General features: G+C 45.1%; 2 protein-coding genes across 2 annotated transcripts; one reads left to right on the forward strand and one right to left on the reverse strand.

The window, feature by feature from the left end:
• Nucleotides 1-2: 2 nt before the first annotated feature.
• On the forward strand, nt 3-4,695 carry PDCD2 (programmed cell death 2). Its single transcript, XM_068676839.1, has 6 exons — nt 3-364; nt 445-693; nt 1,695-1,886; nt 2,911-3,026; nt 3,904-4,020; nt 4,278-4,695. Exons 1-6 carry the CDS (start codon nt 67-69, stop codon nt 4,455-4,457), a joined length of 1,152 nt encoding a protein of 383 aa, XP_068532940.1. The 5' UTR covers nt 3-66; the 3' UTR covers nt 4,458-4,695.
• An 879-nt stretch (nt 4,696-5,574) lies between these two features.
• TBP (TATA-box binding protein) lies at nt 5,575-14,922 on the reverse strand. The gene is made up of 8 exons (XM_068676840.1): nt 14,892-14,922; nt 13,649-13,890; nt 12,653-12,984; nt 11,459-11,546; nt 9,350-9,441; nt 8,042-8,209; nt 7,660-7,754; nt 5,575-6,753 (listed from the first exon to the last, which is right to left on the reverse strand). The coding sequence occupies exons 2-8, from the start codon at nt 13,700-13,702 to the stop codon at nt 6,674-6,676; spliced, it is 909 nt and encodes a 302-aa protein (XP_068532941.1). The 5' UTR covers nt 13,703-13,890; nt 14,892-14,922; the 3' UTR covers nt 5,575-6,673.
• Between the last annotated feature and the right edge of the window lie 72 nt (nt 14,923-14,994).

The following is a 14,994-nucleotide window of genomic DNA, read 5'->3' on the forward strand; positions in this document are numbered from 1 at the left end:
CCGTTGGCGGGCGGCCGTTGGGCGGCCGTTGGGCGGCGCTGAGGTGCGCTCCGCCCGGCCGCGGCCATGGCGGGCGGCGCGGAGCTGGGCTTCGCGGCGGAGACCGGCCCGGAGGACGCGTGGCGGCTGCGCAGCCCCTACTTCCCCTGCAAAATGGGCGGCCGGCCGGCCTGGCTGGGCGAGGACGGGCTGCCGGGCCCCGGCGACCTGCGCTGCGCCCGCTGCCAGCAGCCCCGCGCCTTCCTGCTGCAGCTCTACGCGCCGCTGAACGAGCGCCGCGACGCCTTCCACCGCAGCCTCTTCGTCTTCGCCTGCCGCGGCGCCGCCTGCTACCGCCTGCCCGGCCCCGGCGGGCCGCTCTGCGGTGAGCCCGGGGGGTGGTGGCGGGGCGGGGGGCGCCCCGCTGCCCGGCCCGGCCCCGCTGAGCGCCGCCTCTCCCCGCAGTGTTCCGGAGCCAGCTGCCGCGGCGGAACCGCTTCTACCCCGAGGAGCCGCCCCCCGAGGATCCCCCGCCGGGCCCCCTGACTCCTCCCGAGCGGCTCCAGAACGGCGCCCGCCTGTGCCGCGTCTGCGGCTGCCTCGGGCCCCGCGCCTGCGGCCGCTGCCACCGCGCCGCCTACTGCGGGACCGAGCACCAGGCGCTGGACTGGCGCCGCGGGCACCGCCACAGCTGCGGGCAGGCCGGGGATGCAGGTGGGTCCCCAGCGGGCCCCCAACCGGGCTGGCTGTGAGAGCTCGGGGGGCCGCTGGGGTAGCGCTGGTGGAGGGCTGCGGATGGCTGTGCTGGTAGGGGTTGGCTGCAGGATGGAGGGGTGTGGGGTCGCTGTTCCTGACACGCTGCTTGTGCCCTCTGCGGGTTGCCTTTAAAATGCCTTCGTAAAGGAGCACACGAGGTGATGACTAAAGCGACACTGTGCAGGTCAGTAGAAAAAAAGTACTTCAGATTTGTTTTAGAAGACACCCTTTTCTTACGCCAGCCCTTCCCTCTCACTCTGACATCTCATTCACACTTCTGGGATGTTCCAAGGACAAGTACAGAGTGTTTAAAGTATTTGATAGTGCGATGTGACTTGGTGAGCATGTGCTGTGGCTCTGTTCAGGCATTGAGCTAGTCCCTCCAACCGGGGCTGCAGGAAGTGGAAGCAAGCAGTAAGTAAAAGAAAGTGATTCATGCAAATCAAGTTATGGGTCAGGCTTTTGAGTCACGTAACTGGAACTGTGAGAATATGAAACAGAACACAACTAGTGCCATCGTTACAGGAGGCATTGTAGATGCATCTGTGGAAACTTTGGCTCCTCAAAATATGCAGTGGGCAAATATGAGGAATGGTGGCCTCAGAGTACCCAATGCAGACTTGACTTGTGTGCATATGCTGCTTAGAATGGGATATGCACAGAGGTGTCAAACTGCAGTTCTTTGGGATTTTATAAATGCAGCTGCTAATACTGTCTGTCTTCCGTGTCACGTGGAGTTACAAAGGCTCAGAGCAACGCATCATTTACTGTAGGTTTTCTACTCTTGTTAGAATTTTTCTTATTTTCGTATCAGATTTAACAATGATGTAGGTTTGTTTTTTTTTCACCCTTGCCATGTTTGGGCGGTATTATTGCTTCGCAGCTTGCTGTAGATACTTTTGGTGAGAAGAACGTGAAATATGAATTGGCGTTGTGAAGTGGTGTTTTCTGCTTTGCAGATAACTCGGGGAATGCGGCGACAGCTCCAGGCGAGGACAAATTCCTGTTCCCAGAATATGAGATTGTGATAGAATCCGAGGAACCAGAATTTCCTGCTGACAGCAGTGCCGATCCTGATGATGACGAAGGAGCTGCAGGTACATCAAAGGAAGCGGAAGAACAGGAGGAACACAGAGTTAGTAGCAGCACAGGTAAGAAACATGACGCTGCAAGTCTTCTTAACGAAGCCTGTATTACCTCTTTAAAATACCACATGCTGTTATTTTTAAGTGTTCCATCTAAGCTACTGTTGACAAAAAGCTGTAGTCAGTAGCGGTGCAGGCTTTTTGTATACATCCCATATTAATTAAGTGTGTTTATGGGAGAGACTCACTGGGCCCCAGCCCTCCTGGGAGTTGTTAGAGCAGCTGCTGCAGATAGCTGGGAGCATACTGTGCCCTTGCGTGCTTTCCTCAAGTAAGGAAAAACTTCAGTGAAGTGAGCAGGGTCCTGAGCATCTGCTTCTTTCTGGACACTGCTGGAATCAGGAGACTGGGTTAGAGGCTCTCAGTTTAGCGTGTTTTAATACATGGAAAACGCATACTGAACCTCGTTGTCTTTGCCAGAAGGAAACTGTCCTGAGGTCATTTTCGTTGCCCTTGAATTCAGAACTTGAAGTGCAGGCCCTTTCTCCACAAAATTAATGTGTTTGCAGTCACCACACAGGCTTTGCACACACCCAAGGTTTGCGGTTACAGGGGAAAGCTGCTGGGTTCCCAGCTGGCCCTAAAGCTGGCTGGAGGCTGCTCGATGCTCCACATTGATGTGAAGGTGGGAGGGCTGTGGCAGGAGTGCAGCAGACGCCCTCCTCAGTGATAGAAACTGGAAGTGTGTCCTGTGTGCAGCATGGGGGGCCTTTTCCAGATGTCACATGCTGAGGGCTTAACACTTAGTGATCCCTGCTGGAAGCCATAAACGCTGGTAGATGACCTCCTTCCCTTTCTAATGTGCAATTACTCATGTCTATGGTTAAAATGCTACTAAAACTAATAAACGGATGTGTGCCAGGATCTTAGGTGTCATAAATTAAAAAACGTGTCTTAGAGTGGTGTACACTGGGAATGGCTGCGAACAAAATACACTTACAGATGCAACATTGTTTTAAATTTTTGGCTGTTTTGCATTAACCTGTAATGTTTGTGGGTTGTGTTTGTTTGTTTGTTTTTTCTTGCTTAGGTGAAGGGAGTCAGTCCTTAGATGAAGAAACGCTAGAGGCAATGGCAAAACACGAGACTGAAGACGACAAGATTTTCCGCATGTTTAAAGAGCGAATAGCTGCTGAACCAGAGCAGGTCAGAATATAGGTATATGAGGCATACATAGAACTTGCAGATTCTGGCACAGCATTGTTCTCCACCTGTTTCACTTCCATGTCTGTGATTATGAATGGTGATGGAAATGCCTCCTCCTTCTCTAAACACTTTAACATAGGCTAATCTTCTGTAGGGGCGAGATCATATAAAACATGCAACTATTTAAAACAAAAACACAGTTCCTGGTTCCATGCAAAGGAAACACATGAAAGGAAATCCATGAAAGCAGAGGAGGAAGCAGCAAGTCTCTCTGTTTTTCAGCTTGCAGCTCAGGCATTAGGGTAAGCGTCTAAGAATTAGGAGACCCTGAGTCTGTTTTCTCCTTGCTTGGGGTAGGTGCATCATCTCCATGCATAAGTGCCCTCTTGCTGATAAGGCCTGATTAGCTATGTAAGTATTTAGATAGTAATAGAACAAAAAAGAATACAAATGCCTGAAAATACTTAAATCTTGGACAGTAGGACAATCCCCTTGCGTTTAGACTCAAAACTGCAAACAGAAAGAGCTGTGCTGCATCCCTGACTTCTCTGTACACTTCTGTGTACTCATCTAGCAGTCCTCTCTGCCTCCATCTCAAAGCTAAAATACCTGTCTAGCATTTATGGGTCCCTTAGTTTGAGAAATACAAACTACAGTGATCTAGGGATAAATTGCAAAGAAGGCTACGTGAATACTTACACAAGTTTTCTTAACCAGCTGAGTCCATGCAAAGAACAGTTTTGTTTAGAATTCTGCATTTGCTGCTGATTGACTTGTTTCTACACCCATCTTACGCCTTTGTCTATGTCAGTAACCACTCATTTTATAACCAGCTGAGAAGGCAGTCTCGATCACTTAACCTTCTGCTTAATTCTAGATCATTAGATACTGCAGAGGAGGAGAAGGCCCAATCTGGGTATCAAGGGAAAATATCCCCAAAGAACAAGATATCCCAAATTGTGCATGTGGTGCCAAAAGAGTATTTGAATTCCAGGTATGTAAATTCATTTAAAGGTAATACAGGTAACGTAGGTCAGACTTAACGGGTCTAATTATATAGGTATTGACTTATGCTTAGAGCAGAGGAGTTGAAGTTGCTACTAAATAATGATGCCAATTTGTACAGAGCCCGTATTTACTATTGCAATTGCTTTTCCCTATAGGATTTTCACATTTAAAAAGTATGTTTCCATAGAGAGAAAGAGGAGAGAGCTGTGGGCTACCTCTAACCCCTTTTTTTTTCCCCTGAAGATTATGCCACAGCTCCTGAACTACCTCCGGGTTGACAGCCTTGGAGAGAGCATCGACTGGGGAACGCTGGTGGTGTACACATGTGCTGAGAGCTGCGGGGATGAAAATGAGTACGTTGAGGAGTTCATATGGAAACAAGACTTCTCCGCATCCTCTATTGAATTTCCATCAAGTTCCTAAGTTGCATCTAAATGTTACGTTTTCCTTGTTTAGTGCATCTGTGCATTTTGTAAGTAGGTAACTGAACTAACATCAGTGACACCTGTCTATCCTGTAACAATACAACTACTAGGAGACTGTGACAGCCTCTTTATGGTGCTCCAGAGGAGCAACTTCAACAAGCCAGATACAATTATTAATTGAATTTTGGTTCAAATCTCAGTTCTGAATGTTTAAATAAAGCTGAGATGGTCTTGGACTGGTAAGCGTCTTTTGTTGGCGGCTGAACTTTAAGAACTTAGATGATTGTCTGCCAGGGTTTTCTTTGGGCTTCTCAAAAATGAACTCACAGAGAAAAGCAGACTGCAGCAAGATGCTCCGCAGGCATACAGCAGTCATAGCGAAGGCGAAACTGCTCAACCACTCAACGTGCAGCCTAAAGCAACAGTTGCTACACATCATAATTCTTGGTAATTCAGTTTGACTTAAAAACATTAGTAGAATGCAGAAATAGTTCAACTCTAACTGTCTGATGCAGAAGCAGCTTAAATGTACTCTGGGATGGCCGGCTTTGCCTGTCTGCTACCTATTGTTTGTGGTGGCTGATTCTCACTCTGAACCGTACCTTAGCACTGCTGCCTTGGCTGAGGCTTAAAACAAGTGCCTCCTGTGGGAATTATTTGGGTATGTGACTGCTGTATAGCTGAGGCAAGAGAAAAACAAAATGGTAATGTTTAAGTTACCATAGTGGCTACCCCTGTGGCTAAGAGCTACGCTTCCAGGAAAGATCAGGAAAAAGCATGGATGGTGACAGAGTTTGCTCAAGAGCTATCAGGAACGTTGGCCAGCTTACGGTGCAGCACTGACGGTGCAGCAGTTCTTGGGTGGCTTGCACTTACCTTGGCAAAGCTACATTGCTTAACACTGGCTTTCTGATAGTATCAAGAAGACTAGGGATAAAGTAAGTCCACTTCAGACTTGCAAACAGTATGGCAGCAAAACCAGCCATCACTTCATCTTCTATGAAACGAAACATCAATTTCATTAAGTAAAGAGACTGTGGTTACATTGGGGTTAGTTTTAAGTAAAAGCTGTTTGAAAGAATGTGCAAGTCATAGAAAGGTTATTACTGGAAATGTACTGGAGAAAAAAAGTTTATTTTTAGTTCTCAGCCCATTAAGCTTCAAGCACAGTTCAAAGGGAAGATTATGTACATGCTGACTCTAGTTGGAAGGGCTTTGACATTTTACAGGAACACTAATATAGTGAGACTGGCATAGTTGGTAAAATACAAAAGTAATTTAAAGAAAGCCTAGAAGCTAAGCAAGAATCTTTTGTTCCAATTCACTCAAGTGTAGTTATTTAAGACTTGCATAAATCCCATCTGTTGAATGTGAAGCAACACATACTTGAACACAAACTTCTTTAACCAATCACCTCCTGTTTTAACATCCTAGAAATATTCAAGCTAAATGGTGCCAAGGACATGGCTACCGGTAAGCAAGCCAGAGTACTGTTAAGATTCTCCTCAAACTGACAAGTCAGTTACAGTAGTGTATGTGCTTTTTATAAATCCAGATTAAAAAAAAAGTTTAATACATTTCACTCTACCAGCTGCATAATTTTAAAATTCAGTAAGACAGTTCCCGTAATTGTATAAACAGGGTTTATTGTACATGTGGAGCTGAAGGAGGAAAGAGGAGGAATATATATATATATTATATATATATGTACAGTGAGCCATTTTCATTAATAAATTTATTCTGTCTTGCTTAATACTGGAAAGAGGGAATGTGTCTGGCACAAAAAAATTAAAATTGAAAAAATTTAAAAGCTTAAGTTCTTAAAATTATAAAAACCATGGTCTTATGGAAGAAAATTAAAACATATATACATGGCAACTTAAGTGGTTTATACACTGAGTGACACAGTTGCAGTTGTCTCTTAAACCAATTTATGGATTTTCTAGTAATAGAACTGGCATTAAAACTATTTAAAAGCTAGAATATAAATAAAACTTGAAGAGACTGCTCCAGGAACAGCCCAGTAAAGCAACTCACAGTAACTCAGTAGACATAATCAATAATTCCCCTTGAGCATCGGGGAAGTAGGCACTAACTGGGAAATAGTCCAAGTCCTGGTGTTGCAGTTTCACTGAAGTCCATCTCGTTACTGCTGTGCCATATGCAATGCCTTTTAAAATGTACCCCCAATTTCTCTGAAACTTGTAGAAACTGTTACGTTGTCTTTCTGAAACCCTTTAAAATAGGATAGATGTTTTCAAATGCTTCATAGATTTCTGCTCGAACTTTAGCGCCTAGAAAAAAGGAAGGAACTAAATCAGTTTATGCCTTTCTCCAGCGTTAAATACTTCATTTTAGCTTTTAGAACGTTTATCTGAATGCAGCTTTATGTATATTATTCCTATTTTTACATCTATTTTTTAAAAACACATTTCATATAAAGCATACTTTAGAATAAACAGTGAAAAAGATGATAAATGAAAAAAAACTTTCTGGACTTTATTAGCCTCTTTGCACTTAATGCTATACTCACAAATGAGATTCTCCTAGGCAATTTCTGAGGAGACCCAACTACAAAGCACAGCCCATGGGGTGTTTCTGCAGAAAGGCCTAACCAGCAGTGTTTTCTTCAAGAGAGCGCAAACCCGGGGAAGCAAGGTCTGGAAATGGAGGGTGTTGCAGAAGCCTACCACCTGCTATGGCGAAGGGGCACTCTCCTTTCATCTGCGAGCTGCATTTTTCCGTACACAGTAAGGCTCAGCACAACAGGAAAAGGCAGGGTGCAGGTGGAGTGCCTGAGGTGAAGGAGGTCCTTGAGCTGGGCCACCTCCCCTTCCCGGGCTGCTGTGCCAAAGGAAGATGGCAGCAGCCCCCAGCCAAGCTGCTATAAAGCAGTCAGCTCACTCATGCACCTAACGCACAGAAGCAGGCTTTCAAATTTTCCTAGGCACATTACCTGTGCTCTTAACTGCTTTTGGGGCACCTGCAGTCCCAATTAGGATTCATGATCACTGCTTATATGGCTTTAGCCAAATACACGTGGCTTGCTTTGTGGGATCTCCTCCGCAGAGTGCTGTACTAGCTGTTCTTTCCCAGTACTGTCAGCTTTAAAGGAAAGCACCTAGCAAGATGTAGACTTCTGATATCATTGTAATACAGTCTAAATCCAACCTACTGGAATAAAATACTGTCTGACTTACCAGTTAAAACCACTTTTCCAGAAACAAAAATAAGCAGAACAATTCTTGGCTTGATCATTCTGTAGATTAAGCCTGGAAACAATTCTGGCTCGTAGCTGGAAGAGAAGAAAGTCACAGGCTTGCGGACATGTCCTAGCCTTTCATCTGCAGGACTGTTAGAAGTGGACAGAGCAGGGGCAGACTTCACTGAAATTGGGAGAGAGCAGCAAAGGCTATCATTTTGATGGGCTGATACTGGGCTATATCAGCTACACCGGAGGCAGAGCAGTGACAGGAACAGAGGTCTAGGTTCCTCTCTGGTGTAAGGAAACGATCTAAACAGATGCCAAATTAAGCTAGCTGGTATGCAGCAAGAATGAAACATAGGCAAGCTTTTATTTACCTGCTGAACTGCTGGTGTGTGAGTACCAGTCCTTCTAATCTGATAGGAAATTTCACATCACAGCTGCCCACCATGTTCTGAATTTTAAAATCCAAAAATTTTGCAGGAAAACCCAGTTTCTGAACAACTCTCGCATACTTCCTTGCTGCCAGTCTGGATTGTTCTTCACTGAAGGGAGAAAAATATAGCTGTTTTATTTCCTCAGTTAAGTATTACTTGAATCAAATAGCATTAAAGCACAAATATTTATCTGGAGAAAAAATGTGGCGTGCATTAGGATGGGAAGGGGAGTCATATGCAAAATTTTTGCATCTAAAATTAACAACGAACACTAGTTTTTACACTTAGTTTTGGTGCTATGGTCCTCAACACGACTGGCACTGTATTCACAAACAGCAAACACGAAACTGAAAAGCCATGTATTTCACAGACTTCATATATATGTACATGACTCCCTCCAGTAAGACGTGAAAACTTGGAATTACTACTGCTACAAAATGCTATTCCTATAAAAATCTGTAAACTGCCCAAATTACCTGCTTGATTCAGCCCAGGCACCCAGACCTGGGTTTAACACAACTGCACGGCCTTACTTGCTATTGCAGACTCAGTTTGCTTCACTTTTGTGAAGCTTTCAGTTGCTCCTAAGGCAGAGTAATACTCCTTGAATTTCAAGCATCCCCAGGCAGTGAAAGTGTTTTCTGTGGGGCTCTATTCACTCATCTCTGCCCATTAGCTTATTTCTTCTGGATTCCTAAAGGACTTCTTCAGAGCAGAATTTCTCTTCTGCCCACTGGAGTTAAGCTTACGTTTAGTTTCCAATTCTCATGCTTCAATGATCACATTAAGAACAGATCAGACTACAGGGACTGGAGACTTGGAGCTCCTGGCCTGTTATGAATGAAACTATTCAAATACCCAATCACTCTTACCCTGCCACTGCCCCTACAGTTTAAATGATTTTAGTGTAGTCTTTGAAATTCTTAAATTATCAGAGAAAAAAATAAATGACTGCAAAGCCAAAAAAAAGTGAATAATGATCTTTTCAGCCAGTTTATCAGACTGTATGAAAGACGTTCAGAAACACAACTCTCATTTCCTCTTTAGCAAGGAAGTCCTTTCAGTCACAAAAAGACACTTTGCAAAGAACATAAACGTTTGTCTATTTGAAATTATTTGGGAAGCAAGCTTAACTGGATCTGTCTGACTTTATATAAATACTGTATTCAAGCATCGGTATTCTTAAAGCACTGTGGTTTCAAAGGAAAAGACAGCTTTAATTAGTTTGCTTGTAACAGCTAAACATACCTTTTTGCTCCTGTGCACACCATTTTTCCAGAGCTGAATATAAGTGCAGTAGTACGTGGCTCTCTTATTCTCATGATCACAGCAGCAAAACGCTGAAATGTGAGTGTTGAGACTGTCAGTGACACACCGCTGTGATCATCACACTAAACCAGGTTTGCATAACATAAGCCATTGCAAAGAAATACTAAATTCAAATATACTTGCAGATCGCTCATGATTCAAGCATTTTGAGTAAATTTTAAGTAGCTTCCCACACATGCAGAGGTGGAGTCAAAGAGGAAGGATTTTTCTGTTGCAATCCTGTTTTATTAAGATCATCTTTCATTACTAAGCATGTGACAGAAATATACTGCTAGCATTTGCGACAGAGTGAAAGAGACAATCTTAACACCAAGTCTTCCTCCATGTCTCGAAACTTGATCTGTTATAAGCAGGATGGAAGACTAAGCAAATATTTTATGATCCATTTTGTTTCTTTACCTTAAAAAGTTGGACACTGTTGTATTACTGTCAAACAACAGCCGAAAAGTCAGAAGCCATGGTCTGTGTAAGAAGTCACCTCGACCACCAACCACAGTGCAACACACCAGCACGCTCAGCTCTAGCTTTGTATTTTACGTACTGTAACATCTCTACCTGCATTTACAAATATTCTTAAACTCTGAAACAAAAGACAGTGTTAAACTGATCCGGGCATCAGGCACAAACCCTGCTGTTTGTTTGGCACTCGTAACCTGGACCAATTTGCCCTGCAGTCCCATAAATGCTCTGCTGACATAGCCAAGGCAGAAGCGTGGGTTACCTAACAACACATTTGACAAACCATGGCTTAGATAACACAGCCAAGCAACCTCTTTTTTTTTTGTATATGAACACACTGACTAAAAGTCAGGAGTGTATTACATAACCCTCCTTTCTCTCTGCTGTGGAAAACAGCATTTCCATATTGATCACTCTGGCCCACAAGCTTACACAGACACCTACCCTACCTTAAGAGTATGCTCAAATTTTTGCCTCACTAGCATCTTACTCACATGCAATCGTGTAACAGCATCACTGGTACAAACTTATGGTAACAATTATTTATTATATTGGCCTGCATGCATGCTTCAACTGAGCAGAGTTCAGGCAAACCATAGCAAAATCCCACCTCGTAAACCAAAATAAACTAACACATCCTGAGAAAAGCAAACTCTTCCCAAGGCGAGCCAATTCAATTACACAACATCCACACCTCTATTAGACATAGCATCCAACTACCGTGGCTGCAAAGATAACATTTCCAAGTGGTGACACCCAGAAGAAAAATGAAACAACATCATTTTCTTGATATGCTGCTCCAGCGCCTCTGCTGTTGCTCAAAGCTCCCCAAATTTACAAAGTCCCATGGCTTAAGTCACTGCTGTTCCAACCTGCTAGTCAGAAGCAGTGGTCAGCTTGGAAGTAGACATGCAAAAATAAAAAATTGCCATTCCACCAAACCTAGCCATCAGGAGCAAGGAGATGGTAGGAGTACTGGGGGACAACATGAAAGAAGAGAGCTTGCAGCGGGGAGTGAGATGATAAAATAACCAGTAACTGCACTGCTGCAACAGCAATTTCCAGGGAAGACGCTGGATGGAGGAAGCCACGGCACACGCAGGACCACCGTGGCTCTGGCAGGAGCCCAGAAATTGAATTCTTCCTTCCGTTCTCCTTGTTGGAAGACAGGGAACAAGCTTCAGCGTCAGACATTTTGTGGCAACAGAAAAAAGGAACTTTCTGAGCACAAGCAACACACATGCCCACATGAACAGGAGCTCAGGACAGCTCCAAAACAAAAAACTTTGCCAGTGTATTACACTGTTAGTTTTTTCCTAAGCATGCTGATCTTTCCACATCTACCAAATTACAACCTCATGTAAAACATAGCTACATCAGCATAACAACATTTCTTACTGATTTAAAACAGAAATCTTCAAGAAAGTTAGACGATTCTGTTAACTCTTGAATAAATCTGCATATATATGAAGAATTTTTTTTTCATTTGAGCTATTACAACAAAGTATGCTCCAAACCTGTGCTTCTGACATACCTGTTACTGGGTAAGTTCTAACACACTGCTCTTACCTTGGGATTATACTCAGCATTTCGGGCACGAAGCGCAATGGTTTTTAGGTCAAGCTTGCAGCCAAGATTCACCGTGGACACAATATTCCTGAAGATAGTTCACAGAAATACAATTAAAAAGTAAATTAAAGAATGCATGCATCTTACCCATTTTAGCATGCTTGACTGATTTCATTTTTTATTTAATTAAGAGAGTTTGAATGAGATCTTTCCTACTGACAGGCACACTGAACAGTGTTTTGGCTCTGGAACCTCTTTTTTAGGGCATTATCTCCTAAAGCATGATTGAAGATTCCTCCTTTTCTGCCAGTTACTACAAAAAGTGTCTCCTGAGAAAAATCTCTATTTCAGTTTGGCAGGAAAAATTTTTGAGCTTGAGAGCTCCCCCTGGCCCAATCTGTGAAGCTGCTGGGAACAGGAAACAGAAGAAGTGCAGCAGGAATAGAGGAATAATACCAACAATCTTCCTTTGTATGCCCTTCAAGGAGGAAGAAGAGGTACAGGACCAAGCAAGAATGCACCAACAGATAAACCCCATGCCAGGTGACAGGAAAGAAGGTCTCCAAAAAGTTTAAGAGCAATTACTAGATGCAAAATAACCTTTGATGTTTGTTTGCCAGGAAAACTCTGAAATCTGAAGGTCCTCAATGGGGTAGAAGTGTGTGTGTGGGAAAGCAGTAGGAACTACTCTTTCAGTGCAAAACTCACTTTGATTACCACCCATTTCTTTTTGGGCCTTCCATAAGTTGCTGTGGAAGTCTCTTTAAAGCTAAGGTTCAGTGAAAACACTTCCATACCTGAACCTCAGCTAGTTCTAGGTTGTTTTTTTTATCTCCTAATCACAAACTCAGCAGTAGTAATGAACTAGAAAATGGAACATGCAACATGAATGACCATTCAGCACTAGCTCCTAGACTAACAACTAGTTTCTTCCCCTCTACACTTCTAATTTATTTTCATCTGTGAAAGTTCCTATAACGTGCTTTAACATTTCACTAACAAACTTCTATGCATAGTGAAGTAGAGCTAGCTACTTCTCTGTGAACCTGTAAATTACAAATAAGAATATATTTCAAGGTACACATATTTTGAAACATCAGATTATCAACTCAGACTAAGTAAAAAGTTAAAAGTTACATTGCTGATAAATTAAGCACTAAAAGCGCGTCCTGTGAAAGGACACGACACACTCACTGTAGCTGCGGCACTATCCCAGAGCTCTCGGATGCAGGTGTCGCAGGAGTTATGGGAGTCATCGGCGTCATTGGAGAGGGGTACAGAGGCGTGGTTCCCGGCAGGGGGGCTGTGGTAAGAGTCTGTGAGTGGAAGAGCTGGGGGGTTTGACCAGATGTTCCCTGCGTCGCTTGCTGTGATGTAGATTGCTGTGCTGCTTGCTGCTGCTGCTGCTGCCGCTGCTGCTCCTCAAGGATGGACAGGCTGTTGGTGCTCTGGACAGGCTGTGGTGTCAGTCCTGTGCCATACGGCATCATTGGGCTAAAAATCGGAATTCCGGGAGTCATTGCACCCTGTGGAAAAAAGCACAAAAAAGAAACCACGAATCCTGCGGTGATCCATTTTGCTTTTAAGGGAAAAAAGCGTGAAGGAGTAGTCTAAAAATAAATCATCTTAGTTGATCATATCAAACCTGAGGCATATTAGTAACTTGCTAAAAACAGAAAACCCTTGGAAGACGCCCTTCTTCCAGAAAATGAAACACCACCACCACTGCTTTGTCATTTCTAGCGCTGTTTGTCACCAGCCAGCCATGCCAATATGTTTCTCACAGTACTTTGCAAGCATGTCACAAATTTGAACCACACTTTTTACTTAAAATCACTTGAACGAAGACTGCGCCCATTGAACCAAATGCACTCATGGCACAGCTGTGGTCCATTACGTGTAAGGCAATTTAAAGGGTTCCAACAGCAATGACCAAAACTAAATTAACATTTACAATCTGTCAGCCATGCTTCAACTCAAGGGAAACCAACATATCTGTATGTTTCTTAAATCTCTGGATACATAAATCAAAGGTTTTACAATTCTGCTTGTAACTAATATTATGCTATGTGTAGCAGAATTGTTCAGATCTGCAAACAAAAACCTAGAGATGACAAGCAAGAAACAGCAGACACTTTCACAAAGCAATTCAGATCACAGTTGCGTATTAAATCATTTTTTTTTTTTTACCTGAGGGGAGGCTAAGCCTTGAGCGTAGGGCGGCAAGCTGTTGTTCTGATCCATGTTTCCAGTTATTTCTTTGGTATGATCAGAAATATTTCCCTCAATTGACTGAAATTAAATTCAAACCGAAGGGGTTTCTAACCCTTTAAAGCATTCCAGCAGAGCAGCCTTTTAGCCAAGCTGAAAACGTTACAAAAACATCAGCTCCAGAGAAATGCGTGTGGCGAGCCTGAAATGCTAAACAGAACCTGCAAAGAAAAGAAATAGTATCTTGAGAATATTGGCTAAACAAAAAGCAAACCTATCAGCTGGTAAGTTAGATAAGAGACGCCCACGTACAAATATATATAAGAGCCCTCACCCACGCACGCACCATGTACACAACAACCTCTTTCGGGCACGCTCTGCAGAGCCTTGGGGACCCCTAGAAGTCCTTGGAGCCCCCTTCACAAACAGCGTGAGGCATCCACGTTCGTTCTGCAAGCTTTGCTTTGAAAAACATTGATTTTTTTTTTAGAATTTAAGACCACCAGCGACAGACTGGCAAGCTTACAGCCCCACACTGCTTGTTCATCTTTTCCTGGGCAAATTTACAGCTCGTGCTTCCAAAAATATTTTCGTTTATAGGGGGAGAAGCGCCCCTGTTCAAACCAGAGCTAGGAAGCCCTCCTTTGTCCAGTTTTAGGAAACAAACCTCTGTGGCGTGCTTTATGGGGGAAAAACCAAGTGAGCGCCAGTTCCAGGTGCGCACACAAAGCGCAGGCGTGATTTGCGTGGTGGCTTTTTCTCCAAATCGCGCCTGTTACTCGCTCCATCCCCGTGCTCCGGCACCAGCCGAGGCACGTGGCGAGCTGCGGGCTGCGCTGCGGCGCCAGGCGGCTCCCCGGGACCGCCCGGCTCCCTCAGCGGGACCCCCGCCGCCGGACAGCCCCAAGGTCGCTGCTGGGCCGGCCTCCCCGGGCCGTTACCGGCCGCTCCTCGGCTCCCAGGGCTGCGAGCGGCGCCGCCCCGCCGGGAAGCCCCACACCGCCCCGAGCAGCCCGGCCCCGCTCCCTGACCGTTAACGGCCGCCCCCCGCCCGTTAACGGCCGCTCCCCCCCCCCCCTCCCCCATTCCCCCTCAGCCCCACGGCCCCGCCGCCATCACGGCCTCATCCCTCCCGGCTCGGTTTCCCCTCCCGGCCCCAAGCACCGCGTCCCGGGGCGGTTCAGAGCAGGGATTGAGGGGCTCGGGGGGGCCCGCCCGGTACCTGCCGCGCCCGCCGCCGCCGCCGCCGCCCAGCCCCGGCGGGCCCCAGCTGCGCCCCGCGCCCGGCGCGCCCCGACCGCGACACTTCCTCCGCGCCGCCTCCG

This window comes from Anas acuta, chromosome 3, assembly GCF_963932015.1.
Source record: "Anas acuta chromosome 3, bAnaAcu1.1, whole genome shotgun sequence".
Classification (NCBI taxonomy): domain Eukaryota; kingdom Metazoa; phylum Chordata; class Aves; order Anseriformes; family Anatidae; genus Anas; species Anas acuta.